General features: G+C 38.4%; 1 protein-coding gene across 1 annotated transcript in view; it reads left to right on the top strand.

Annotated features, from left to right (window-relative positions):
* The first annotated feature begins 324 nt into the window (after positions 1–324).
* The window catches only part of LOC113121631 (collagen alpha-1(XVIII) chain-like), a 49,748-nt gene continuing 23,389 nt past the window's right edge, over positions 325–26,683 (top strand). The window contains exons 1-2 of the mRNA XM_026292305.1: positions 325–524; positions 615–697. Coding sequence (XP_026148090.1) covers positions 514–524; positions 615–697 — 94 coding nt within the window. The 5' untranslated portion in view covers positions 325–513. The remainder of the gene's footprint in view (positions 525–614; positions 698–26,683) is intronic.

Below are 26,683 nucleotides of genomic sequence, written 5' to 3'. Positions count from 1 at the left end.
TGAAATGAAGGTCTAGTATACCTAGTATATTATTTTCAAAAATCTGGAAGGTGTGCTGCTGGAATTGTCAGCTCTGTCAACGTTAGGGACAAAGATATATATCCCTCCACAGGTCAGTGTCACAGAGTAAGTTTAAAGCACATGGAAAGTGAGAGAAAACACACTAGGAGGAGGAGCAAGAGAAGCACGGGGCAGGACTTAACTACAGTGTGTTAATTTGTGTCTGTAGTTGTGATGTCTGAAGGGAGGGCTGGATTAAAACGTGGTGGTCCATACCCATACAGAGACGCAAGGAGTCAGGTTTCAGCTTTCAGGCCCCTTGAGTACCGACACACTGAAGCTGCCTTTGTTTGACTGGGAACCAGAGAGAGAGAGAGAGCAGACAGGGGACAGTGAGAGACTTAGTTTGAGAGTGAGAAGGAGGCAGAGTGTGGTCCAGCTCTCTCTCACACAGTCACTATCACACATGAACAAGGAAACTTTAGTGTGGATCTAAACTCACCATCACTGAAGATGTCTTCACGGTAAATGAAAGGCAATATGTTTTTTATGAGGAAGTTGTTTTTCATTACCTTTTGGCATTTTTCTCACCATTTACATCTGTTTTTCCTCAGTACTCATCCCTGGTTCTTTGGATTACATCTACTAGTCCTCTTGGTCTGCTGTCATTGCTCCTCTGCCTATCAGCTGCTGGACGGTATGTACAGTCTACTCTGACTGCTGATTGCGTGCTGCTTGAGCTAATATCTCTTTTCTGCTGGCTCATGAGTTTTTATCTGCTGAATATGAATGGTGATACTTTTCTGCTGTAAGTCCTGGATTTGAATAACTGTTGTACTGAGGCACAGTATGATATTACTTTTGAGATGCTTAAGTATTACAGGACAAGCATGCCCTCATTCATGTGAATATTGAAGTGATTCTTCTTCAGCATTTCGGACTTAATTAATATAATAGATGGAAATAGTGAGGTTGTGGTTTGCAAAATATTCAGTCAAGACAATGTTTCTTTTAACTCATTACTGGGTATGTTGTCCCTGTGCTTATTATAGTTATTCCCTTTTGCCCTGCAAACTATCTTGTGTCCTGACTCACATATGGAGGGTAAAGTGCCTGTATAGCAAAGATCCTGGGAAGGTTTGAAAGGATTTTGTGTCTGAGTTTGAAGTACATATTTGCATTAGACCCACTATGATGAGATATCCTAAAGTTTAATGTTTGTTTGAGCTGTGTATTGAGTTGCTGTGCATTTTATTGAAAGAGATGAGTGAAGCAAGGTGTCCTGCAAATTCTTTGAAACACTTGGGAACTTTTGGGAACCGCTGTTTTATAGATTGACAGCAGTGACCTGATACCTGTCAGCTTCTGTGCTGTTGTATGATGATTTCAATTATACCCCAACTGATATGTTTTTTAAAGCCTGTGTAGTTTGTTGTTGTCTCTGCAGTTTTTTTCCATGATTAATGAATCAATCAGAGCTTTATAACATGTTTCCAATTAGTGTTGAAAGAACTGCAGATTTTCTTTTCCATTGCAATTAGAAACAGGCAAAACCTCACAACGTGCACGCTGACAGGCTGCACAGTCAGTAGCACCATATGATTAAAGTAGTTCAGATGATGTAATGCTACTGGTTTTTGAATGTATACATTGAATGTCCTTGGTCAGCATCATGGCCATGTCTGAGAGATTTATTTTGTTAGTTTTATTAGTTGTCAACCTGGCCTTCAGACACACCAATATACCATCCCTGCTTTTGTCAGAGCCCTGGAATCCAGATTGGCATTGTGTGTGTGTGTGTGTGTGTGTGTGTGTGTGTGTGTGTGGTTCTGTGTGTGTGGTTCTGTGTACAGATATCTTGACCTATTATCACCACAAGGATCCCATTGTGATAAAATCTGCTTTGTATGGGCCCAGGTCCAGCAGTCTCTAAAGCTAATGTGGCCCCACTGAGCTTAATTGTCAGTCTAACATTTCATTTCATTATTGAGTTCTGACGTAAAAGAAGTTAGGAATTAATTTTTGCACCCCAGACAATGGCTCTGTGTGAGGAGGGCAGTGGAGTTCCGTTACTGTCTGAGTAAAGAAAAGTTTTTAATGTGTCATTTCATGGTCCAGTTTCATCTACTGTAGCAAGAGCTGCAGAAGCTGGCTGAGGCAGAGACTCCACTCTCAGGCTATTTGTGCTCTTGCCATATTCATAATCTTCTGCCATGATTCACTTTTTCAAAAGGGGAAAAAAGAAGTGTGTGCGTGTGCACAGCCATGTTGGCTCAATTGCCAAGCAGAGAGCACCAGGGACAAATATTTCCAGGCTGCATGTTGTAAATATTCTTGAAAACAGAACTGTCTCCGTGGCAACATCCACATTTGTGTGCATGATTGTTGAAATAAAGCTGATCAGTGTGAAACAGTGCTTCTCTCAGCTGTGTCCTGGTGTTTTTATGTGGATGCAGCAGAACTGAGGGCTGGCAGAACAAACAGAAATTCAATGGACTGGAACATCAGTGTTTTATTTTAACATTTTAAGTTTAACAGAAAAAAAAAGCTAACTTCTGTTCTGCAGTCTTGGCTGAATAAATGGATGACAAATACACGGATGAAGTTATTAACAATTAGTGAATTAATGGATGAGCAAAGGACTGCTGGTGAAACAATTAAGTACTTTAACGAAAGACAACTACTAAATGATACGTAAGTGATCTGCTTTGACCTGCACACAGCTGCACACCTGTGATAAGAATCTAAAACATCTAAAGTGCCTAGAACGTCTGCACAGTACTGTATTTTAAAGAAGCTTATGTTTAAAGCTACATAAACATGTACAGTATTAATTAATTAATAATTAATAGACATAGCATTCTTTGTGCTATGTTGAGAGAATTCATAAAAGCAGAGTACTGAACACCAAATTAAGAAATACAACAAGCTACATAACATCTTCAGCCTGGGGTAAATACATCTTGCAATCCTGATCTCCATCTATGGTACATATGGTGAATGCTTTTAATTACGTAGGTGGAACAAAACAAATTCCCCAGACACTGTCGGCTGTGTGGGTAATGAATAAGATGATTTGGCTGATGGTGTGAGTCTTAGTAAATGTGGATATAATAATTAGATTGTGAGCAGTAATGATGATAATAGTTGAGAAGATGAAGATGATTATGATGGAAATCCTTAGAGGTCAGTACAATGCAAAGGGTGTTGGTGAATCCAACACAGGGTGAACATCATACAGCAGAAAGACCTCAAGAAAACTCCTAGGTTTGGACACTTATCTGACAGTAAACAATTTCTTCTTCACTGACTCATTAGTTTATTCATTTTATCTTTTGTTTATTCTGGGGAGGAAGTATGTTAGCTCTTGTTTTGCTTTATTTCACAAACTTTTTCTAATTTTCCAAGTACTGTGTCGCACAATTTATTCTGGGATGATGACCTTCCTGTCACAAATAAGTCAACTTGACCAACCTGTAAAACATTCCTGGCCCAGAAACAAACTAGAGATTCAAAGCTGGCTGAGGTGACTATTTTTATACAGGCAAAACTCAGTAGCAGCCAACTATGTGCCAGCATCCAGCTTTTTTTCCTCAGAGTTATCCTCCACTAATGCAGTTGTCAGTGATTTGCAAGTGTATGGCTGACTGAAAAGCATCTCTGTTGATCTATTCTTGATAGAGAAGGTGATTGATAGAGAAGGTGATTGAAAAACCATAATTTATTTAGATGTGGATCAGAAGTAACTGCTGCAGTTGATAGTTTAATAATGAATAATTTTGTGATGCTGCACTTTTGAGTTAATGTATTATTAAGCAGTACAGGTTTAGTCAAGTTGCTTGAACATTTATTGAAAAAGGCTGCAAATGTTAGTTTCTCATTCATTTTATATCCATCCATCCATTTTCTATACCCGCTTTTTCCTGAATCAGGGTCATGGGGATCTGCTGGAGCCTATCCCAGCTCTCTCTCGGGTGGAAGGAAGGGGTACACCCTGGACAGGTCATTCATTTTATATATTTCAAATATTATAAACATAAAACTGACTTGGTGTTTGTCTGCATTTTTGAGTCACATTCAGTTACTGACTTGGCAGCTGCCGTGACTGTAATTTGTTTGAAAGTTTAAAAGATTTTTGCTTCCAAATCCTGGAAACTATTAGGCAGAGTCTTCATTTCTGAAGCAGAGAGTGGATTTCTGTGCGTGATGAAAGTTTAATTTCTGTCTTTAAACAAAAGCTGTAGAGAAAATGGCATTGGTGAGTGTAGTTACATAAGAAACAGAGCAAGAAACATAAAAAAGTGGGAAATAGAGACCAAGATATAGAGCCCATGTGGGGAAACAGAGATCAAGAGAAAATGCAACCAAAGTATGGTGTTTATTTTATTTATTAAAGCAAATTCTTCTATAAACGCAATTGAATATGGATAATTGATCAAATTTGTTCATGTGTTTTTGCTTAAAAAATAAATTTCTTTTATTTTTAGAAATAACATGACATTGTGTTTAAGGAAGCATTGTATGAATCCTTCTGCTTCCATTTGGTCTTGATTCAGATTTAATGAGACACTGGTTTGGCTTTAGCTTGATGTAGGTCATCTGGATTGCAGAGGTAACATGTCAGGTTTTGATTAAAAGTATATATTTTTTTATATAACCTTAAGCACAGTAATGGTCTCAGTCCTGTCCAACAAATATTTCATGAATGAGCAAGAACAAACACACAGACCTTTAAAATTTCCAGATTTAAATGTCCCACACATTTCTGAACATTGTCTTTCCATCCACCATATGATGTAACACACGACTCATGTAGGGCTTAACTGTAACAATGGGGTCTGAACAGCACACCTGCCATCAAGTAATAATAAGAAGAAGAAGAAGAAAAGGAAGGAGAAGAACCAAATGATACATAACTACCACCCAGTAGTAGACACAATAGAAAAATCCTAATATTTTAAAAAAAAATTTTTTTTAAAAATTGCAAAAAAATTATTTGGTAGCTTTTGATAATTTAGTAAACTAGCACTGACAAAGGCTGACTGCTGTGTTATGACACCTTTTGTCTGGGCCTGTCAAAGGAAACACACCACCTGCATAAGAGGAAATAATAGTCCATACCAGCAGGTGGTGGTAGTAACTATAAACAGATGGTTTATAGTTACTTCAAATAGAGAAAAATGTCTGATAAGAAGTTGCAAATGGCACTGGTGTTGCCAGCTCCTGGTCTTTGTGTCGTGAAAGAAGAACAGAAGAAGCAGAAGTGAAAAATAAGGAGAAACCACACTTGAAATCATGGTTATTACACCAATCCACTAAACTGAACAGCTAGAGTGGTCTCTCTGACTGACGGGAACCAACGGGACTGCCATTGGTCAGCCAGTGGCAGGCCAATGCTGGATAAGACCCAAACATCATAAGGCCTTGTCTCTGTTTTAAGATGCACAAGGTTTTCAGTAGCCTACTGATGAGGGAAAAAGAACACAGTGGGCTTAGTATAGGAGCTGCTTATTTTGACATAACAAAACTCTGTGTTTACGCTCTAAAATGTATTTGGTTGGGTTTAGGAAGAGATGATGGCCTGAGTCACATTACTCACTAATAAAAAAAAACATTGTTTCAAACCCTGTGCATCTCCAGTGAAAACCAAAGTTGTCCTTTTCCCTTTTACCCTTTTAGAAGTTTTAGGTTTATAATGCAACCACAAGGGGGCACAATCCAGTGTTTTCATGTGCGGGTCCCAAGTTTGGTTAAGTGCAGAGGGTTGTGTCAGGAAGGACATCCGACGTAAAATCTAAGCCAAATCAAACATGTGAATCACAAATATGACTTCCATACCGGATCGGTCGCGGCCCGGGTTAACAAGACCGCCACTGGTGATGTTGACCTACAGGGTGCCAGTGCAAATTGGACTGGTTGGTTGAAGAAGGAGAGGAGGAAGGCATGTTCGCAGTCAAAGAGAGAACAGTGTCAGCAAGAATAAAAGGAAAGGTGGACAAGACAGTGGTGAGACCAGCAATGTTGTCTGGTTTAGAGACAGTGGCACTGAGACAAAGACAGGAGGCAGAGCTGGAGGTAGCAGAGCTGAAGATGTTGAGGTTCTCTCTGGGAGTGACGAGGATGGATAGGATCAGGAATGAGGACATCAGAGGGACAGCTCATGTTAGATGTTTTGGAGAAAAAGCCAGGGAAGTCAGATTGAGATGGTTTGGACATGTTCAGAGGAGGGACAGTGAATACATTGGTATAAGGATGCTGATGTTAGAGCTGCCAGGAAGGAGGCCTAGAGGAAGACCAAAGAGGAGGTTCTTGGATGTAGTGAAGGAGGACATGAGGATAGTTGGTGTGGGTGAGGAGGATACAGAGGATAGGGTTAAATGGAGGCAGATGATTCGCTGTGGTGACCCCTGAAGGGAGCAGCCCAAAGGAAAAGAAGAAGAAGTTGTTTTAGGTTTATAGTTGTTAGGGTTAATGCCCCTTTTCCATTATACAGTTTTTGCATACTCAGCTCTTCTCTAACTGACTCGACTCAGTTTAGGTCATTATCCATTACAATTGATTACCACCTCAACATGGGTGGCTGCGCAAAACTACCATGACACCATCAAACACAGAAACGTCTGTACCTCCACATGGGACCATGATGTTGTTTTGCGAGTAGCGTTAGCCATTTGCCTCACTAAAGACTATAAAAATGGAAAACAAATGGTTGCCTTTGCTGAGTCTTTTACAGTATTTGCATTTGTCCCTGTGACTGTGACATACTATTTATGGTTGTTACACTTTCTTGTGTCAGCAAGCACAGAATCTTTCAATATGTACTGCACATGTTTCTGCATCGCAGATACTGTTTATTTCCACCAGCTGCCACATTTGGTCCAATACTATACCTCTTATTATATTCATCTGGCTCCTAATTAAATTCTTCTACTTATAATTAATGCAGGTTGTTGTGACTTCCTCACAGCGACTGTGTCCCAAAAACAAATCTTTGTACTCACTGATTTGATGATAAGACTGTTTTTACCAATCTTTTAGATGACACGTTTTGATAAAATCATGAAAAAACATTCAAAAGGAAAAGGAAGCAATGTACATGCTATAAAAGAGACAGCTGTCAGATTTTATAAGTTGCTGTAGATTCAGATGACATTACACATGGAAGGAAGCTGCTTCACAGTTTCTGTGCTTCAGTGGTTGTAGCTGTAAACTATCTAAATCAAATCCTAGACCAAAAACATGTGTTATCCTGGAGGGTAAATAGAAATACATAAAATTGTCCAGGACAAAAGAAGATACTATTGGACACAGTGAACGAGCAAAGACACTGAGAAAGTAGATGACGCTGCATGAGACCAAAGGACAAAAACAGTGGCTGCACCCAAGCACTAGTCACCCAAGTCACTAAATTTGTGATTCCTGCCGGTCCTGAAACTCGAACCCGCAACTTTCGGGTTACAAGTCCGACTATCCATTAGGCCCCTCCATGTCCCTCCATGTCATGTAATGTTGTTGATACAATACATTAGATTGTGGGTCAAGCTCCTTTATTGCTGAGCTCTGCAGTGGAAGTTGTGATTGCATATGGTGTTTTAAGGGCTTGTAGTAGTTGGGGAAAGTGAATGGGTAACACTGGTCACTGTGTCCCTTCAGTAGCCATTAAGTAAGTGCTCTTTACCAAGAGCCCTAACTGCCAGTTGCCCCTTTAAAGCTGTGCAGTGGCCTGTAAATGGGATGCAGGATGAAAAGTAAATTTCTCTCTGTAGCTGAGTGTTGGAAGAGTGAAGTGCATAAACACGGTTACAGCTGTAAAGGGCATGGCTGTAACTGGCCACAGTACATCCTGTGTACTATGAGAACATTTCAATGAATAAAATATGACACATGATATAACTTATAAGGAGTCTCCTCTGCATTCCTGTAGGAAACAGCACGCTCATACAGTAGTTTGTTGTCAGAAGGGTTTAGGGGTGCATCAAAACTGCAATTTACCTTAATGCAAAGTATACTGAATTTGTGTGTTTATTTTGCTTAGAGGGCCTGCCCTCTTGCCTTTTGCTTCACAGAAGTCCAATGGGTGAAAACATGGAATTTGTAACAGTCTGGAAAGTGTCTGTAAGGGTGGAAAGATAGGGCAGAAACAAACAGGTTGACTGTTCTGCCATGTGGAGATCTCAGAGAGAGAAGACATGTCTTGCCATCCGCCCAGCAATGGAGCATCTGAGTGGATAATGAAGTCATGGAGTTTACAGCTGCTGTGTGTTCCTAAAAAAAAACAAAAACCAAAATATGCAGGCATGTAAGAAATGTGGAAGAATTCAGTGTGCCTAATTTAGCTTAATCCTTGCTACATTCAACTTTTGAATGGATTCTAATGTAAAAAAAAAAAAAATGTTTTCCAAACAATATTGGTGCAAACAAACTTATGAGTGCAAAGGATTTTCTTCTCTCTTTTTCTGCTTCTGATGTGTATAAGCCAAAGATGAGTAGAAGCCCCAAGCTTTCTTTTCTTTGCTACTGTTTTTATCATCAGTACACACAATGTACAGATGGAAAGAGAGGTACAACCTGGAGGGATGTGTATTCTGATAAAACTGAAAAGTGAGTTGGTTGATGATGACTTAAACAGATGATGCATCTAATGTAAATCAATAAGCGTAACACAACCCCACCCCCTCCATCCCCTCAACTACATGATCTGTAAATAGTCTGAGTTTGAGCACTGGTGACTTTTCTATGTTTAATTTATATATTTAAAAGTGGGCTCCCTGACCACAAAGGGGCCCTAGCTAAATGGCTTAATAGACAGGCTGGCCATGTCCCTGGGCATATAGGAGTGTGCAGTGTTAGGGCTACAGGAAAAGGAATTTTCTAATGGCACATATCATAGCTTATTTATTACACACTTAAAAGCACAGAATTAAAACTGACCCGTTGTTGTTTTATAGCAATAATGATATATTGCACTACACCCTGTTAGTTTCTAACTCTATGATTTTTATTATGCAACTCTGTGATTTTTTTTTTATATTATGTAATAAAAGTAGGTCAAAATAACACAGACATAGACTTTAATGGGGTTACACAATGTCACAGCTTAGTAGTGTCTTTGCAGTTTTGGGATTTCTTGCCAACATCAAGAAATCATTTGAACTTTGTATCTTATATCCTGTTTCTATATTTAGAATATCTTTGTTTAGTTTGCTTGGTTCTTATTGGAAATATTTGGTGCTTATATGATGTAGCTCTTACTCACAAACCTCATTGTAGTTTCAGATACCTGGCTGTCCATTTTGACAGCGTAAAATACTGAATGTGCAGTAAATAGCTGGGACGTGAGGGACAGAACGAAAGACATTCCCTGAAGCAAGAGGATCTTTTTATTTCCTTGTGGGAGGGGTGTTGATGGTGTTAATTACCGTTTTGTGGCATGTGTGTGGAACATTCAGCTGGTTTGCAGCTGCATTGCTTTTGAGCATACCGTCAACTCACTTCCTGGGACAAATTTAATTAATGGTTTGGTCTCAATTTACGCTATTGTTTCACCACCACTGGCAACTAAATATCAACAAACATCTGTCTCTTCCTCCTCTAGCTGGTCTCTTTTTGCTTTGTCTCATTTAATTGCTTCTTTTGTTGCCTTCCTTTGTGTTTCATTGCACATTCAGTGATATTATTTCAACATTCACTTATTTTGGTTAGAATCTTTCCCATAGATTTTAACCCTTGTGTGGTGTTTATATTTTTGTTATTTAGCCAGTGTTCATGAGTCTGGTGGACCTGCTGCATTTGGGGGTTTTTAGTTAAACACAAACAATTTTATGTTAAAATACTCACCAGATGTTTGCTTCATCCCAATTCAAGCAATACTAACAGCATATGTGGTTAATATCTGCCTGTTACCTTTGTTAGATCACATTTATAAATGAAAGTGCTACTCGTTTTTGTTTTTTAATACAATCTAATTTTTAAAAAATCCATTATAATCAGGATATGAGTGGAAAAAACAAGGTTTTTCGTGAATATTGATTGTTATTTATTTGAACTTCATTAGAAATGTAACCCAGTCAGGTCAGTTTACACAACACAAGCTGAACACATACAGTAACCACATCAGTAAGGACAACACATCAGCCCCATTGAACACACTGCCTTTTCATACCAGCCTATACAACACACGAGGGGCAGAGTTTTACTGTGTATTGCATATGTAGTAAAAAATGAAAATGGGTCCCACAGACCTGAACACCATACAAGGGTTAAAAAAGCTTTGTGCTGTGTATTCTGCAGTGGTTTGTAATGTTCATTCATACATGAACTAATAATGATGTGAAAACCAGAAAGTTAAATTTTCACCTTGTTTTGTGGTTAGCACTCGGCTCCTGTTTTTGCTGTTGGCCAGTCATTAGCACTACCAGGGATTTTAGGTATGTAACAGACTCTTTGGTTTCACCTCCAAAGTATGTGGCACCTCTCCATCAAAAAACAAAACAAAACAACTAATAGGTGTTAAATCAGTACATGAGCTTTTGGACAGCATTACTTTTACTAGATAGATCATTTTATCTTCAGCAGCCTAGATCACAGGCTGCTAAAGATAAAAGATCATCCATTGCTCCACTATACATCATCTGTGTTGAAAGCTTTTTTAGTTAGATTCAAGAAACTGGATGCTGTAAGCATAATCTTATATACTGTGTGTTAACAGAAATGAAGCTAACTTCGCATACTGAGGCACAGCTCAAAGTGGTGGGCTTGTAATTGATTATATGATTGATTTATTGATTGATTGTATTTTATTATATTATGTATTTATTACGTTTCTGGCTGATATGTGTTGGAGCATGGGGTGTGTTTTTCTGGTATCCAGTATCATAAGGTCCTAACTTATTGAGTTCTATGTAATTATGCTTGTCAGTGGTCTACAATAAAAAAAGATCAAATGATCAAAACAGCTTGTGAATTTCCCAACGGGGTAAGCATAAATATCAATTTAAAAAAATGCCTTAATATGTGTGTGTGTGTGTGTGTGTGTGTGTGTGCGTGTGTGTGTGTGTGTGTTTTTTTTCTCTACTCTCTCTCATCTGTGCCAAAACTGTTTCTCACTCCAGCCTGTGGTGAAGTGGTGCTTTAATAAATGTCAAGCGTGATTTCTTTTATCTGTTTTTTTTCTATGTGGCCTTGCAATAAAGATGTATGTGAAAGAGAGAAAGGAAAAGAGCAAATGATAAAGGATTGTCAGTGCAAACTGTACCTGCCCTGAGTTTTATGTTGGAGGTACAACCATGTTGTTCCAGATCTGTTAAGCCTCTATTTAATGAATAAATTCGTACACATTAGCACTGGGTAGCTGCCCAGATTGAAATGAGAACCAGGTTTGTGTACCAAAGTTGAGAAGAAAAACAGTAACCAGCCGTGTTGATTACTTTGAAGTCAGTTTATTTAACCTTGAGGTTTGTGGATTATTCTCATAATTTGGTTGCTTAATGTTGAGTCAAGCAAGAAAATTGAAGCAATAACATCAAAATGGCATTGTTTCAAACAGTGCAAGTGTAACCTTTCATACACGTTTCTCTTTCAGTGTTTTGTAATCTGGCACATTCAAGTCCTTTCTGTCACTGAGTTTAAGGAGGTTTTAACTAAAAGTGTAATTCACATTTTATTTGGCTGAACATTGCACATCTAAAAAAATAAATGCAGTTATGTATACCCAAGAGGCGATGACATTGACAATACACAGATCTCAGATTTGGTTGGCTTTCTACTGTCTTCTTCTGAAACATTTTATTTTGGCTTTTCTTCTTTGTCAGGCCATAGTTAAACAACATTACATCTGTGTGACCCTGAGGCAACACTCAGCTCATTGGAATTTTCATGGCATCAGACACTGACACTTCGTCATGTACCTTTTGCATCTCATACAGATGTGACAACCGTACCTTTGGTGTCTGCTGCAGACACTTAGAGATTTTAGTAGGAAACTCACTCATGTGAGTATTTGACACCCAGACTGTGTGGATCTACAGTGACATATTGTAAAAAGGGAGAAAGTCTGTGTAAGAGGGAGGTTTGGTTGGACAACTAGGTCAAAAACATTGCTTTGTCTCTCAGGAAACCAGTATTCGAAACATTGGACTTCATATTTATACACAGGTTATCCAAAGCCACAGTGTTTCCTAAACTTGATCAAGTACTTTTTGAGTTTTTGTGAAAACACTGACCATCTCATACAGATACCAGAGGTAGATTGAAAAACATATTCAGACAATGCTATAGGATAAGAAAGTGTTGCAGAGATGTTGAGATCTGTTCTCCCACCTTCCACAGTCATTATAGAACTGGTGAATCAGAGTTTGTGTCAAAGTCAATGTGTTTTCACTAGACTGGAATAACATAATCAGCTGAATTCTTATTGTTATTTAGCATAAGTGGTCATGGTATGAAGTAATTTGCTTTCCCAAAACAACTAATCCCCATGTGGTTCAGTCTTATCCATTAAAAACTACAAAACTTGGCAATGTGGAATAGTTGTTTGAATGAAGCTCATGGTGACATATATCTGGCATTCACAATCTAACGTTAACTTCAATGAAACAATAAAATGCTGGTAATTTCCTTTATGTTTGTTTGTTGGGCAAATCAAGTGGTAGTTTGTAATTACTCTTTTAGTTTGTATTTTTTAATCCCTCACAGTTGTACGGTTTGTTTTGTGACATCCCAGATGTTTTTAATACATATCAAATAAAATGTCACTTCCATCAACATATGTGATCGTTCTAAACTCTTGAACTATTACGATGGACTGATATTATATTATTTTGCTATAGACATATGGTCTTGTTCTAGACTTGATTGAGAGCAAACAGCCCCAAAAAGTCTCTCCTGTCAAAACAGCTCCTAAATAGATCCAATAGAAAAAACTTGACTCTTCCAATTGAACATTACTGAACATTACTCTTTATACCCCCTCATCACAAACTCAAACAGTTAAGTCAAGCATGGCAATGTGGCCAAATGGAAGAGAACCAGTTTAATCTGATGTTGTGATTGCCTGGCTTTGATAACTCTCTGACTGGCAGCAGATACGAAACATGAACACGAACCCAATTTCCTTTCAGCAAATATCACCAACTGGGAAATCATAACGCTTTAGATGCATTATTCAGTGTAACCTGACTGTGAACTTTCATGGCCACAGCTGCAATATGGGCTTAACGTTTGTCATATTGTAATATTTTCCTTTTTCTTTTGGTGGCTTAGCTGAACACAACAGACGAACACTTGTTAGATCTCCGATGAGATCAGTACCCGTAACGTGGGAAAATCTTTGCCAAAGTTTGAAGTATTTAAAGTCGCGAGGAAGCTGCTTTCTGTTCCTAAATGTTGACTACCAGGGAAAAAACACAAAAAACCTCAGACATGTCAGTTTCCTTTAGGTCTTTGTGGTCAGTGGTCAAACATTTTAAAGTGAGAAGAACATTTAAAAACATAGCATTTCAAAAGTGGGATGCATATAACAGTAAAAGATTTGATAAGAATTGAAAGACTTTATTGCTTAGGATAATATTGGCCAGCTGGAAATGTCGCAGCATATATTTTAACAGTAACTCTTAACATTTTCTGGCAAGAAAAAAAGCCTGACAGTTCACCCTAGTCTTATCCAAAATGTATTTTTATACCATTATAAGTCTGCAGAGTGGCTTTCATTCTGTGACCTTTACAGTAGATGATGCAACATGATGGTAATATCCTTGAACAAGCATCTAAAATCATAAAAAGATTTCTTCACAGTGTCTTTTGGCTGTCACAAATTTTTGGCATATTGGCTACATACTGGTTGAACTACACATAACATTGTAAGAAGCTAGCAAACAAGCATAAACCGTGCAGAGTTCAGGTGCATGTGGTTGTACAAAGTGAGTCCTTGCAGTCCTTGCAGTTTAGTTTTGGACAGAAGGCTGCTCTCATATTTTTTATAAGGAGGAAATGTCACCCCCTGCAGTGGAGTTGCTCACTGGTGTCTTTTCAGACAATAGTGGAGGTCTATGGCACAAACCAGATTGGCACCCTGGACAGGTCACCAGTCCATCACAGGGCCCCATAGAGACAAACAACCTCACACACTCACACTCACTCCTATGGGCAATTTAGAGTCACCAATCAACCTGACATACATGTTTTTGGACTGTGGGAGGAAACCAGAGTACCTGGAGAAAACCCACACAAGCACAGGGAGAACATGCAGACTCCACACAGAAAGGCCCCTGATGGGTTTCAGACCAGGAACCTTCTTGCTGTGAGGTAATGGTGCTAACCACTAACCCACTGTGCTGCCCTATTTAAAACGTATTGCATAAAATACTACAAATGGCTATAACCTGATGGAACAAACATCTCATCTTTAATATCCTGTTAAGAATATGTGGCTGTACTTCCTAAACTATCTCAACAGATATTTTGGTTTTCTAGCATTTGTTAGCAATTTGTTAGCAGAGAGTTAGATCATCATGCTGTCAGTTTATCTGCTTTATTAGGAAATAAACTCTAGGATGCTGGAGGTCAGAGAGCCTGTCATGTGCTAGCAAATATTTGCTGAGAGCTTTTATAGAGGAAAAGGGCTTTATTATGGGGCCACTATTAGAAAGGATGTCTGGAGACATTTACGTCAATGCCAGAACTTGCACACTTACACACACGTGCCTACCCACGCATACATCTTTAGACCAGCTGAGAAACATTTGTTTTTCGATTAAGTTAACTCAACAGTGGCATCATAAATCTATTATTAGAGGTTTGCTTCCAGTGGTAAAGCATTACAATTTATAAAAAGTATTTATTTGTACATGGAGCACATTTTACAGTCATACAACTATTATTACAAAGTGTTAGAAGCAGTATTTAGTTTGGCTGAACCAATATATTTCTAGGTTTATTTAAAGGTGGAAAATGATAATATAAAAAACTAGGTATAGGATTTGTTCTGTTTGTAATAGCTTCTGCTTTTGAGATTTTGGAGGAATCCAAAACATGTTTTATCTCTTGCCAGCAGTTTATAAGTCACTGCGTTTCAATTTAAACAAGTAATTTAACTGGAAACAAGTTTAATGACCAGTTAAGCATTATAAATCCCATCATTAAAGCTGATGCAAACAGTGTTTGTATGAAAGTGTTATATTCAGATGAAGCAACAGGTCACCAGGTGCTATAGTCAGAAATACCAAAATAATATTTACTCCTTTTTGATTCAGCTCTCCTCTAAGTTCAATCTGACTTCAAATTAGTTTGTCTGTATACAACCAAATCACAATACAATCATCTCAAGGCACTTCACACAAAACAAACACAAAACCCAACAAGTCCTGTATGAACAAGCACTTGGTCACAGTGGTGAGAAAGAAACTCCCTTTAACGGAACAAACCTCCAGCAGAACCGGGCTCAGTTTGAGCGGCCATCTGCCTCGACCGGTTGGGGTGAGTGGATAGAGCAGAGAGAGAAGAACAGAGAACTGATGGCTTGGCTGTTGTGTCGGGCACACCACTTCAAGCAAAGACTTTTCAACTTAAAATAATAAGCCAATGAATTTGACCTGGTTTTAATCTGACAAGTAATTGTGGGTGTTTTCAGTTGCTGTAGCACACTGGGTTTAAGGACAGGACATTTCTTCCCTTGAGTAGAACTGCTTTGCATTTTGACCCAGTTTAGCAAACACATTACCAATGCATTTGAGGCATTTGGGATGCTGGGAGACCAGGAGATAAAGTGTAATCATAGTGGTCTGTTTTACTCTATTTTTTCAGAGATCACTTGGCAGTCAAGCAGCATAATTAGAGCAGTGCACTATCAGAAATAAGAAGGCAGGGGAGCATCAGCCTGAGTAGCATCAGCTACAGTTCTCATTTTCCTCCTGTTTCCAAGAATATTTGCCTCGTTTGCCTTTGGTGCCAGAAAAAATAACGAAGACTTTTCCTGGAAGGACTGTTTGCTACAGGCAATTAAAAGTTTGTTGTGAAGTAGCTTCAGGGAAGACAGAATAAAACAGTGGGACCAGGTTGGAAAGGTTGTAGATAGATAGACAGATAGATAGATCTACTGACTAGAGATAAATTCATCTTTGAAATGGGTTCATTTGACATTGTGTCAGGTCTCCCACGTTATTCTCATCTCAGCAAGGACAGTCAAGACTCTTCAAACACTCACTGTTGACCGGCGCTGTAGAAGCAGCCACATTTAAGTCAATGAATGGACTGTAAATTCATTGGCCAAGGGCCCACACTTCAAATTGTAGCGAACAGCTCCCACTGCAGAGCCAAAGCAGATGGTATCACTCAGCTCTCCCTCCACCCGTTCTCTGTAGGTTCAGTTTGGACAAGCTACACGAATATCTCTTACGTGATGAATACAAACATGCCAAATCTCTGCCTGACTGCAAAGCTTTATGAAAAGGTCAGAGGAAGATATTCAGTTGCAGATGTTGATCCAAAGTTTTACCTTAGTAGAGCTGCTACAGTTGCAGTTTTTTCCCTCACTCTTTTTTTTTTTTTTTTCATTTCCACGTCTTGTTATGTCTCACCCAAGCACTGAACATTTTCTCTACTCTCTTTTCCCTCAGTGGGAGCCTTGACAAACCATGTTCATATTACAAAGTCCCAGAGGTCATGTTGATTAAATGGAAAAGAAGAATTGCCTTTGCACCTTCCTTGCATCTTTAATTGGTGATCGATCACTTTTAACTTTCTTTATCTTTCTTCTAGTTTATCACCTCTCCTCACTTCTGTTTTCTTCTTTTCTCCATTGCAGACTAATGCCCCACCCACCACATTTATGTTTTGTTGAGAAATCACCAATTAATCTGCTTCCCACTTTTTCCAACAATGGCTTTCCGTCTTCTCTTCACAAGCTTTTCAGTGAAGCTTGGATATTTTGCCAGCAAACAGACGGTGTGTTTTTAACTATCCCATTATTCATTTGACACTTTGGTGTCTACAGCTGGTTAAACACAGCTTGCGTTAAGCCGAAACAACGTGCTGTTTACGTGGAGTCCCGTCACATCTGACGTTTGCTTTTACCACCAGTCTCAAGTTGCTTTAATTACCTTGAAGGCAGTGTGAAGGAAATCTTTTATAAAGATCCAGGCTGTAATGAGACGTAAAAAAGAAATTATTTTCAGGAACTTGGACACAGGTTTAACTTTGCAGTCCAGTTTTATTCTAATGTTTGTTAGCTGTGATCCCTCATCTTTTGCTGTCTTTTGTGTGGTTTTTTTCCCCTTCATCATTAACATATCCCTGCAAAGAACTTATTGTCATGAAGCAGTCTGATCATCTGAGTACAGAATCAGATGTTTGGACTTCCAGGTTTAGTTGTATATTATAGTCCTACATGTATTTGCCTTTAGCTGTACAAATTGTGTACACAAGTTTCAAATGCTCCTACACCAAAACATCATCCTGAAAGCTGTAACTCTGATGTTCTGATGAAAAGTAACCTGGGGGGATTTACTGTAAATGAAAGTGGAAAAAAAAAAATACTGCAAATATTCCACTTTACAAAGGTGATACTGTTCTCTAGCAGACGCTGCCAAGCTGGTGCCTCATATGTAGACGAAAGATAGGAATTCTGAAGGGCCAGGGAACTGGTGCATGTTTCTGGTGAGACAGACAGGAGCAATATTTGGCTCTACTGACCTAACCAACTAAACTATTTGGCCTCTGCAGCTTTGGCCATGCCAGCTGGTATGGCCATGGAGAAAAAAGACCCTTATCAGTGACCCCAGTCCTGTACAGTGTTGGCTTATATGGGCATACTCCAGAGCTTTGAATGTAGCCCAGACTCGCAACAAAACGTCTTTAAATTTGCAGGGACGTTTTGAATTCCTATATTACTGAGCAAAATAAATTACTGAACTTGGTTTTTACCTCAGTTGTTGCCCAATTTGAATAAAATTGATAAAAAATTAAGAATTAGAATTAAATTACATGAAATGGTTCATCTGCTAAAGGGTCAGTCCACAAAGTTTAAAAATAAAACCTGAAAATAAAAAACACACTAGACATAAATTATAATACTATGATCTTATTCTGCTCAAACCTGAAATGATACACAGTCTCCTAAAGTCACCAACATCTTTACCCCCTTGTAAACACTACAGCAATGCTGCCACCAAACTCTAGTGTCTTTCCTGGCAGACTTTTATAATCGTCCCAAGTCATATGCAGAATTGGGAAAGGATAGATGTTTGTAATGAAGAAATACAGTTATTTTAAGGATACACAAATATTAAGTCTTAGTAAGAGCTGTTCACCGTGGAAATGATCGTGTACAAAGTGGACAGTAGTTCGTAAGACCACCAGCTGAGAAGAAGCTTGTTTGCCTCAGTCAGCCCTGTTCACCCGATGATTCTTGGATGAGACACAAGAATCCTGTCCACTTACCGCACAGCCCTTTTTATCCAAATCCAGACTTCACTTTACCTGTCACACATAGGCCTTTCATAAGCCTGTGTGTGCGGGTGTGCAGTGCTATATGAAAGAGCTATAGAACTAGAGAAACCTTTTACTGCTAAAACCTTGCAAATTTAGTATAAAAGATTGTTGTTTTAACAGATAAAATAACCTTAACATAAAAATCATGAAAAATGATGCTTTATGAGGAAAATACAAAGCACTCTCACTTAAAGATGAATGAACATCCAATGATGCGGATGAAGCAGACCACCCCAACTTGTTTAATGATTCCTTAATCCTGCTGGCTGCTCAGCAGTAAATCTCACTTGCTGTGGCTTTGTGATTATGCAACAGGGGGAGTTACTGTCACAATGTCCGTAGCCTCTTCGTGTTATAGTACTTGAGTGTACTTACATCTATACATCTAGCAGAAGGCCAGCAGGAGCCATTAGGAGCAAAGACCTTTATGTTTGTGCCTTATGTCACCATAGCTGACTGGGAAACTGAAACATTTAGGAGACAGCAGTAATCATCACTACTGACACTGCACCTGTTTAATCATTTGTGGACAACTTCTATAAACATCTTTGCTTTTAGCACCAACTTCCTCCTCAGATGCAACAAACAATCCACTGTTAAACGTTACACATACAATCCCTTCCACTTTATCTAGTGCACACTGTCTGATAAAACCAACATAGCTACACTAGTGACAGAAAAGAGAGATACAATTCTGAGATTACCAGACTAGACACTTCTCAAATATACCTTCAAAATTTGTTGATGAATATCACGAGCAGCATCAATGTCGCGTTCACATCAGAGCGTGTAGGTGTTTTTTTCTTTGGGGAGTACAGTGACTCATTCAATAAGTTTTGCTTGTTTAATAATACACAAGAGATGCATCTGTTTCAGCCACAGTTGCACTGTAGTGTCTCCATTTAATTTCATGAAAGCATCTAAGAAATTATAGCAAGTGAAGGAAAGTTGAACATTTTGTTAGTACTTGAGTTTTAAGTACAATAACCACAAATATTTGTATCTCAGCCAAAGCCTCTTAACATTAGTGTTCCATCCAGTTTATTGTTTGCTCCCTTATGGGATTGTGTATTATTTACTCTGGTTTGGCTACTGTGGACTTTCTCAGAAAACATCTAATATGTAGTATTTGCTTTTTACACAGCAAACTAATTGTTGTTCTTTTATTCTTTTTTTTCCATCATGGGAATGAATAGCTTGTATGTAATGAATAACCAGGCACCTAGCACAAAGCTGAAATAGCTCCTTTTCTCATCGGAGACCACAGCTCCAGCCAGGGGTTAACTGGGGACATGGAAATGGACTGAGTTTGGTTGACTCAGTCTTGGCACTGAGTCTTTATAGAGCAACATGGCTGAGCCAAGAGCATAATGTGTCGTGGAAAACTGATTAGTTATGAAATCTTGCAGATACAGATTGTAGGCGATTGCTATTGATGTCGCTGTTAACATTGATTTTATTTATATAACAATCACTGAGAATGAATGTGGATCATGCCTACTCATAATCAGCAATGTAACAATAGAAACAAGTGCCTTTGAAACTAATCATTCACTTCTGTCATCTAAAATGTTCTCAATGTTGTTTGAGCAGGAACGATCCCAAAGGTTTCTCATGGCATTTCTGGTGGAGACTGCTCTTTTATTTAGTCCTGTACATTTTCTTAGCTGTCACTGGCCTTAAAAACATGGTCAAAAGGAGCCTATTGATAGCTTAAAAAAGAGAAGTTAGTGTTAGATATTAATTTAAGTAAGACTTGTATGGAATACCTGTGGAAATATGGTTGGCAAGGTTCCAGCAGGGAGGATTTTGAGGTTTTAAATGGCTTATTCGACTTACATACTGTAAATAGTCTGGTTCATCTCACAAGCAGCTAAATTTTAAATGGTTGCAAAAAGCTTTCATTTTATGGGACAATCAGTTGTGCTGTTGTGTCAGTGTCCTCTTGTAGGGTTATAGCATAAGTCTATGTGGCCTTTATTGTGAGAATTTCCTTTTACTTTATGAGAGTTGTTGGAGCTAAATATTTGTACTCATGTCTCGACCGAAACAAAAGTAAAATATTGTGCAATATTGTATTTATGTTTGATATTGTCTATATTTGATATAGTTTTTGAGAGGTCATGGCAAACTTCAGGACAACTTACCGGCTCTCAACACTATGTTTCATGATTGTCTTGACAGTTCTGTGTTTTCACCACTGAAAACACTGTTATGCTCCTACTCTACATTAAAGCTGCATGGGTTAACTTCCTAACTTCCCACTTTGGATCCCTCGTTTGGCACCTCCAGATACCTGTTTGCATTTCCAAGCATATAAAGGACACCCCGTTAAGTGCTCTGGTGTGCTTAGACTGACTTTACAGTTCTCCCATGCAGGTAGATCCAATGAAAACTGATTACTTGATTCTGTGGAACTTTGATTCTTAATCAATCACAAACAAAAAAGACAGTTCATTTCTATTTAAGCGAGAGAAAAACTTACAAAACCAAAACCAATGCTCTTTGGATGGCAAGATACCACTAGAAAGAAGATAACTTTTTATGTGTGGATCCACCCTTTAAACAGTAGACAAAATGTTCCCATACAAAACATTCCTGAATCTTCACAGAATTTGTCTCCATGTGTGGCTCGTGTGGTTCAGCTGAGGCATTAAGGTGCTTGCAAAACCATGCAATCTTTTTTTCCCCTCACTGGAATGAATAGAAGGATGCAATATTAACCACTGTCTGTTTTTAATAAAACTTAACTGAGGTAAACTGAGCAAATCTGGTAGCTTGCTGACTTCGAGACATTCTTTGTCTATACCACACATGTCTCTTATTCCTGTGTGAGTATGACATTCCTGACATACAGGGGAGTCACATATGCAGGTGCCTCATTCCTAAGATATATGAATCTCACATTTTTGCTGGAACATGATAGCCACATTCCCAGAGAGGCAATTATCTGTCTTTCTCTGGCTCATACTTTGGATTCAGTAGTCAAATACCTAACTGTGACATTCAGCTTGGCATTCAGGACTTTGGAAGGATCAATTTCTTGCTTAAGTATTGTTTTTATATTTATTTATTTATTTGCTGGCTTGTTCTATAGGCACAGTACAGAAACATGGTCAACCACAGGCATAGAGCTCAACCATTGTGTTGCATTTATTTTGTTCCAGTTGAGACTGATTTGCAGACTCCATCCTTGGTTAGACTTTTAAATTAAAACTTAAATGCTCACATGTTTTTCTGGTGTTCATAATATACTTTTTTTTTTTAAAAAAGTAAAAAAAACAGTTTCTGACATTAGTCTGAATAAGATCCATTCATGGCTGAATTAAGTTGGGAAGTGGTGATAATCAGAGTTGACACTTAGCTCACCCCTGCTTTTTATAATGACTGCAAAGACTTGGCACTTTAGCTCAATGTTAACAGAGCAGCTCTGTGCTAAGTGGGGGCCTCATCTGGTCACACATATGCAGGCATACACTCAGAGCTGAATACGCATGCTGTGTGGTCTTAGTAATTTACCTAGAACTTCCTAGCTTTGACAAAAGGGGCTGACATCACCGCTGTGAATCAAACGCTGTGAATCAATCGCTGTAAGACATTTGAATGAAAGGATGTGAAGTCTCTTGTTTTGTCTACCTGAAGAAATGACATCAGGCCCTTTGGATACAAAGTTGATCTGTAAAATAATACAAAACACAGGAAATTTGCTGGGCTTCTATTTATGATAATAGCATGTCACTCTTCCCTGGTAATGCAGTTGTTAGCAGGTGCATGCCCTTCTGTTCAGGGACACTGAGACATTTATCTTTCTAAATCTGCCAGCAAGAAGTATTTCTTTTATAGATAAATGATGAAATTTACATCATTACATCAATGTTTCCAGATTTTTTTTGTGATCTGTTTTTCATTTTCCCTCATGGCTGATTATTGCAGTTTTTTCAGATTTGACAATTATCATGATTGTCTGGACTTTTGTTGAATTGCATGTAAAATATTTCTTGTATATGATTTCAAGATGTTATGGAACAGAAAGATTAACATGATTACACAGCGAGACGTACCCTGGGAGAAAGAGCATTGTGTTTGTAAGATGGGGTGTGACCACAGCCACAAAGCATGTGCTGTGTAACAGTGAGGTTGTGTATCTGAGCTGTCCAAATACTGTATCCATCACCACCACATTATTATGACCTCTATTTCTTTCTCTTACCCCCTTTCTGTTTAGACATGTACACTTTCAACAGACCTACAGCTTTGTAATTCTTTTTGTCTGAGGTGGAGGTTGTTACATTGTGGAACAGTTCACTCATTCAGTTACTATCAGTAAATCTGAGTTACTTGTTACATTGTTACATTATTGTTACATCAGATAATATATATATTATTAACTGCAGTTAGATGGACAATGCTTCTTCAGTTTCATTGAAATAATCCTGATTAGAGACTTCACCTTGACTGATTCAGTGCCTGATGATCCAATAGGATATACAGTATGCTCACATTTTAAATCATTTAATTAGAATATAACTTTTTTGATATGGGCAAAAAACGAGTTGTTGAAAGGAAAAACATGCATGCCAGGTTTTCAGAACCATGATTAGCCTTCTTCAGACAGACTACATTAGCTCCAATCAGATTTAGCATTTACATGGCTTTTTTCCTCCATTGAACTGGTTATTAAAGGTTACACCAGCCCTCTTGTTCCAAATGAAATTTCCTTCCAACAGGACCAGTCTGTTCTGACTGACATGGTCACATGATGCATTTTTTGTTGTGTGTGTGTGTTTTATATTAATTCTTCCTTCTTAAATAAAAAGATTATATCAGTAGCAGTGAGCAAAGAGTTTTACCATTCACTATTTGTCTTGATGTCTCTTTCAGCTGTCCATAGTTATAACAGTGTGTTGCACTGGGATTCAGTTAAGAAACAGCCCGATGGCACTGGCATCATCTGTTACTCATTTGGAAAAGAAGCAGGCATGCAAGCACTAAATACTCTATAAACACACACAATGATAGACACACACCTTACAGTTCAATATACCTGTGCAAATACCTTTTCACTGTTCAGTCATGGAGTAATATGGTTTTATAAGGAAGTGGGATAATTCTTCTGTGACTGAAAGACATTTGGCAGCATCTTTTATTTCATGTTCACACCTTGAAGTTATTACTGTGAACAGTATCTAGAGGATATGTACTATAGCTCCTCAGCCTTCTTTCCTCTTCTCTTGTCCTGTCACAGTGCAGGTGCTGCTCAGAAACAGCCAAGTCTGATTATTCTGAGAAGTCGCACCCTGATCGGAATTACTCACAGCTGACCTTGTCCGGCACTGTGATGTTTCATATTTTCACTACTTTTATTATTTACAGTATTATTAAGATAATATTATCCATGATTCATCACTGATTCTACAAAGCCCATGTGGTTTCCTGCTACATAATGGGATCTTGATTGAGTGAGTGTATCTTTTGGTTTCCATGGTGATCTGTCCAGATGTTAAGTCTCTGACCCAGTAAAGGAACATCTGCAGTGATGTCATTTTAGGGACAGTAGACTGAGCTATGTTGGTAGGTTGCTTTTGGGCAGGACGTCACCACTGACACCAAAGACGATGAAGAGCCAGGCCTGTGTCAGCAGCCAATGAGCCAATCAACCATTTCTGATTTTATGCTCTTGTGGATTCAAAAACAGGTCAAGGAGAAAAAATATTTCTTAGAAATTGTTCTAGCGTTCCTCAATCTCATTGCATCACTGTAATAAGACGACTACCAAAAAGTGAAGTCAGTAATAACTCTTTATGCTTTTTCATATAAAGAGCTTTCCTAGCAGTTTTATTGTATTTAACTTAGACCTAGTCATTATTATTCTACTCAGTGGAGGGAAAAAGATAAACACTTGTACTAAAACGCTTTCAGTGCAGCTTGACATTTAGCTTTTTGAATTTATAATTCTGTTTCCATAAAAGAGTCTATGAAACAGCCCAATGCTAGTCTAAGGCCATAGTTTATTGTTCAAATGCACAACCTGGTAGCACCTCCATTCATGTGAAAATCAAGCTCCTGTGAAGCCAAATTCACACTAAAACCTAAAATGCATCTTTTTCTTTCTGTTTTGTCCTTCACTCCCCAATATTTATTATACCCGATAGCCAATATTTTTCTCAGAAACATTCACACAGAGTGGATACATGTGAAGACACTTAACTTGATATTTTATTTTGTAAGGGAAAATTTGCCTTTTGGAAACTTACATAAGAAACAGTCATGACCTGCAATACAGTGAAGAAACCAGCTTTCAGTCACTGCTAACCAAATCTGTGATCACGCATTTTAAATGTCATCAAAGCCATTTAAGACTGGTGTTTGCTGTCCAAAAGATGAGTATGAATAGAAATATTTACAAAAAACACTTTTAAAAGCTAATGTGGAACCATCCAGTTGTTTGTGGATGTAGTCTAAGATTACTTCTCTGAAGTTAGAAGCATAGTTCTCAAACCAAAACTAATATCCAACTTTACTGTTGGCTAAAGCAAGACACAGCATTTCAACAAACCAAAAGCTATTCTAAACTACAATCTAGGCACAGTACAGTATGGAAATTGTACAGTAGAATAGTGTTCCTTGCACTTCATTGTAATTTATGAATTGCACCATCTGCGAGGGTTTCAGTGCAATTAATGCATGGAGAAAGACGTGTGCCTCTTCCTGTGGGGAGCCTTTTGGGCCACACACACTTATGCACACAGACTGCACGCATGGAAGCTTCATGTTTGCACTTATCTTCACTCTCTTTGTTTTTGTTTTTCCTTCACATGCATGCCACGTGGTAAAACTTGATTTACAGAAGTTGCCACTGCACAGTACATGTATTAGTCTAGCCTAATGCCTTCCAGATCCGCAGCTTCTATACCCTGCTGCCAGGGTATAGAAGAACACACAATTGTTCCAGGGTTCTTCCCATTAATGAGAACCAGGTGTGGTGGTGACTGTGTCTGTGTGTCTGACAAAGTGAGAAAGACAGCAAGAGGAGGAGAAAGGAAATCTTGTGAACATTCATAAACATTTGGCATGTGTGTTGGAGATTGACTATAAGTGCATGCACATTTATTCTGGGCTGCTCAATAAATTGGGTCTGGATTCATTAATTGCATGTATGACTGAGAAAGAGACATCAGACCAATGTGCATTCAGTTTTGCATGCAGTGATGGTAACATTACATGCTTACATACATACAACATTACATACGCTTTAGACCACTTCTTCCTTTCCAGCATAACTCCTTGTTTCAAGTTTCCAATAGCGGGTTCGTACAGGTTGAGGTCATGACGCAAGTGCAGTTGTCAGAAAAACATCAGCATCAATGAAAGGCATTGATTACCAAGGACGCATACAATGGATTGGCCAATTGGAACTAGTTCTAAACTGGAAACAGGTCTCGATTCCGATTCTTAATGATGACTTGAATGAGCTACACAGATAGAAGTTCCTTCTTACCCTCTTGGTTAACTTTATAGGAAGTATCCGACATGTTATTTAACTTCAAAATGTCTAAAGGCAAGGATAGTTGGAACGGACTGGTATCTCACAGACAGTCTCGCAATGATGTAGGAGTGCTCAGGGAAGAGGTGTGAAGAACATTGTGGAATTTAGGGGCAACCTGATGGCAGATTTTGAACTCCACAGTCAAATTAAAATGAATATCATGTAAATATATGATATTGTACTGATATTGTAATTAGAATTAGAATGTAACCCTTATTAAATATTGCTTAGATTTTACATCTGTCATCCAATGGTAATTCAGCTGTCATACTTTAATAAAGTATTTTTTGTAGTGCAGTAGGGAATTCAAACAAAAACATGTAAGATGATTGCAACTCCTACACTGTCTGCATTATGAATTGTATTACTGAGCTTTAGAGGTGCATGTCCCCAGATATGTTTGGACAAACTAGTGGACATATAGCGACATGTTTTTTTTAAATCTGTAGTTTGTTTGCAGTAGTCCCAGTCAGTGGAACAGACTGTAAACTTCTGTCTGTTTTACCTATGTTGTTTTTTTTAATGAGCCTGGGGCAGGAACAAGGACATAAATGCAGGAAAAAGATCTGCATGTACTGTTGAACATTACTATGAGACAAATTTGCTCTATAACATGGAGAAACAGTAAAATTGGCATTTGCTCAAAACTGTGGT

Source organism: Mastacembelus armatus, chromosome 20, assembly GCF_900324485.2.
Source record: "Mastacembelus armatus chromosome 20, fMasArm1.2, whole genome shotgun sequence".
Lineage (NCBI taxonomy): Eukaryota > Metazoa > Chordata > Actinopteri > Synbranchiformes > Mastacembelidae > Mastacembelus > Mastacembelus armatus.
This window is presented reverse-complemented; position numbering and strand designations above follow the sequence as displayed.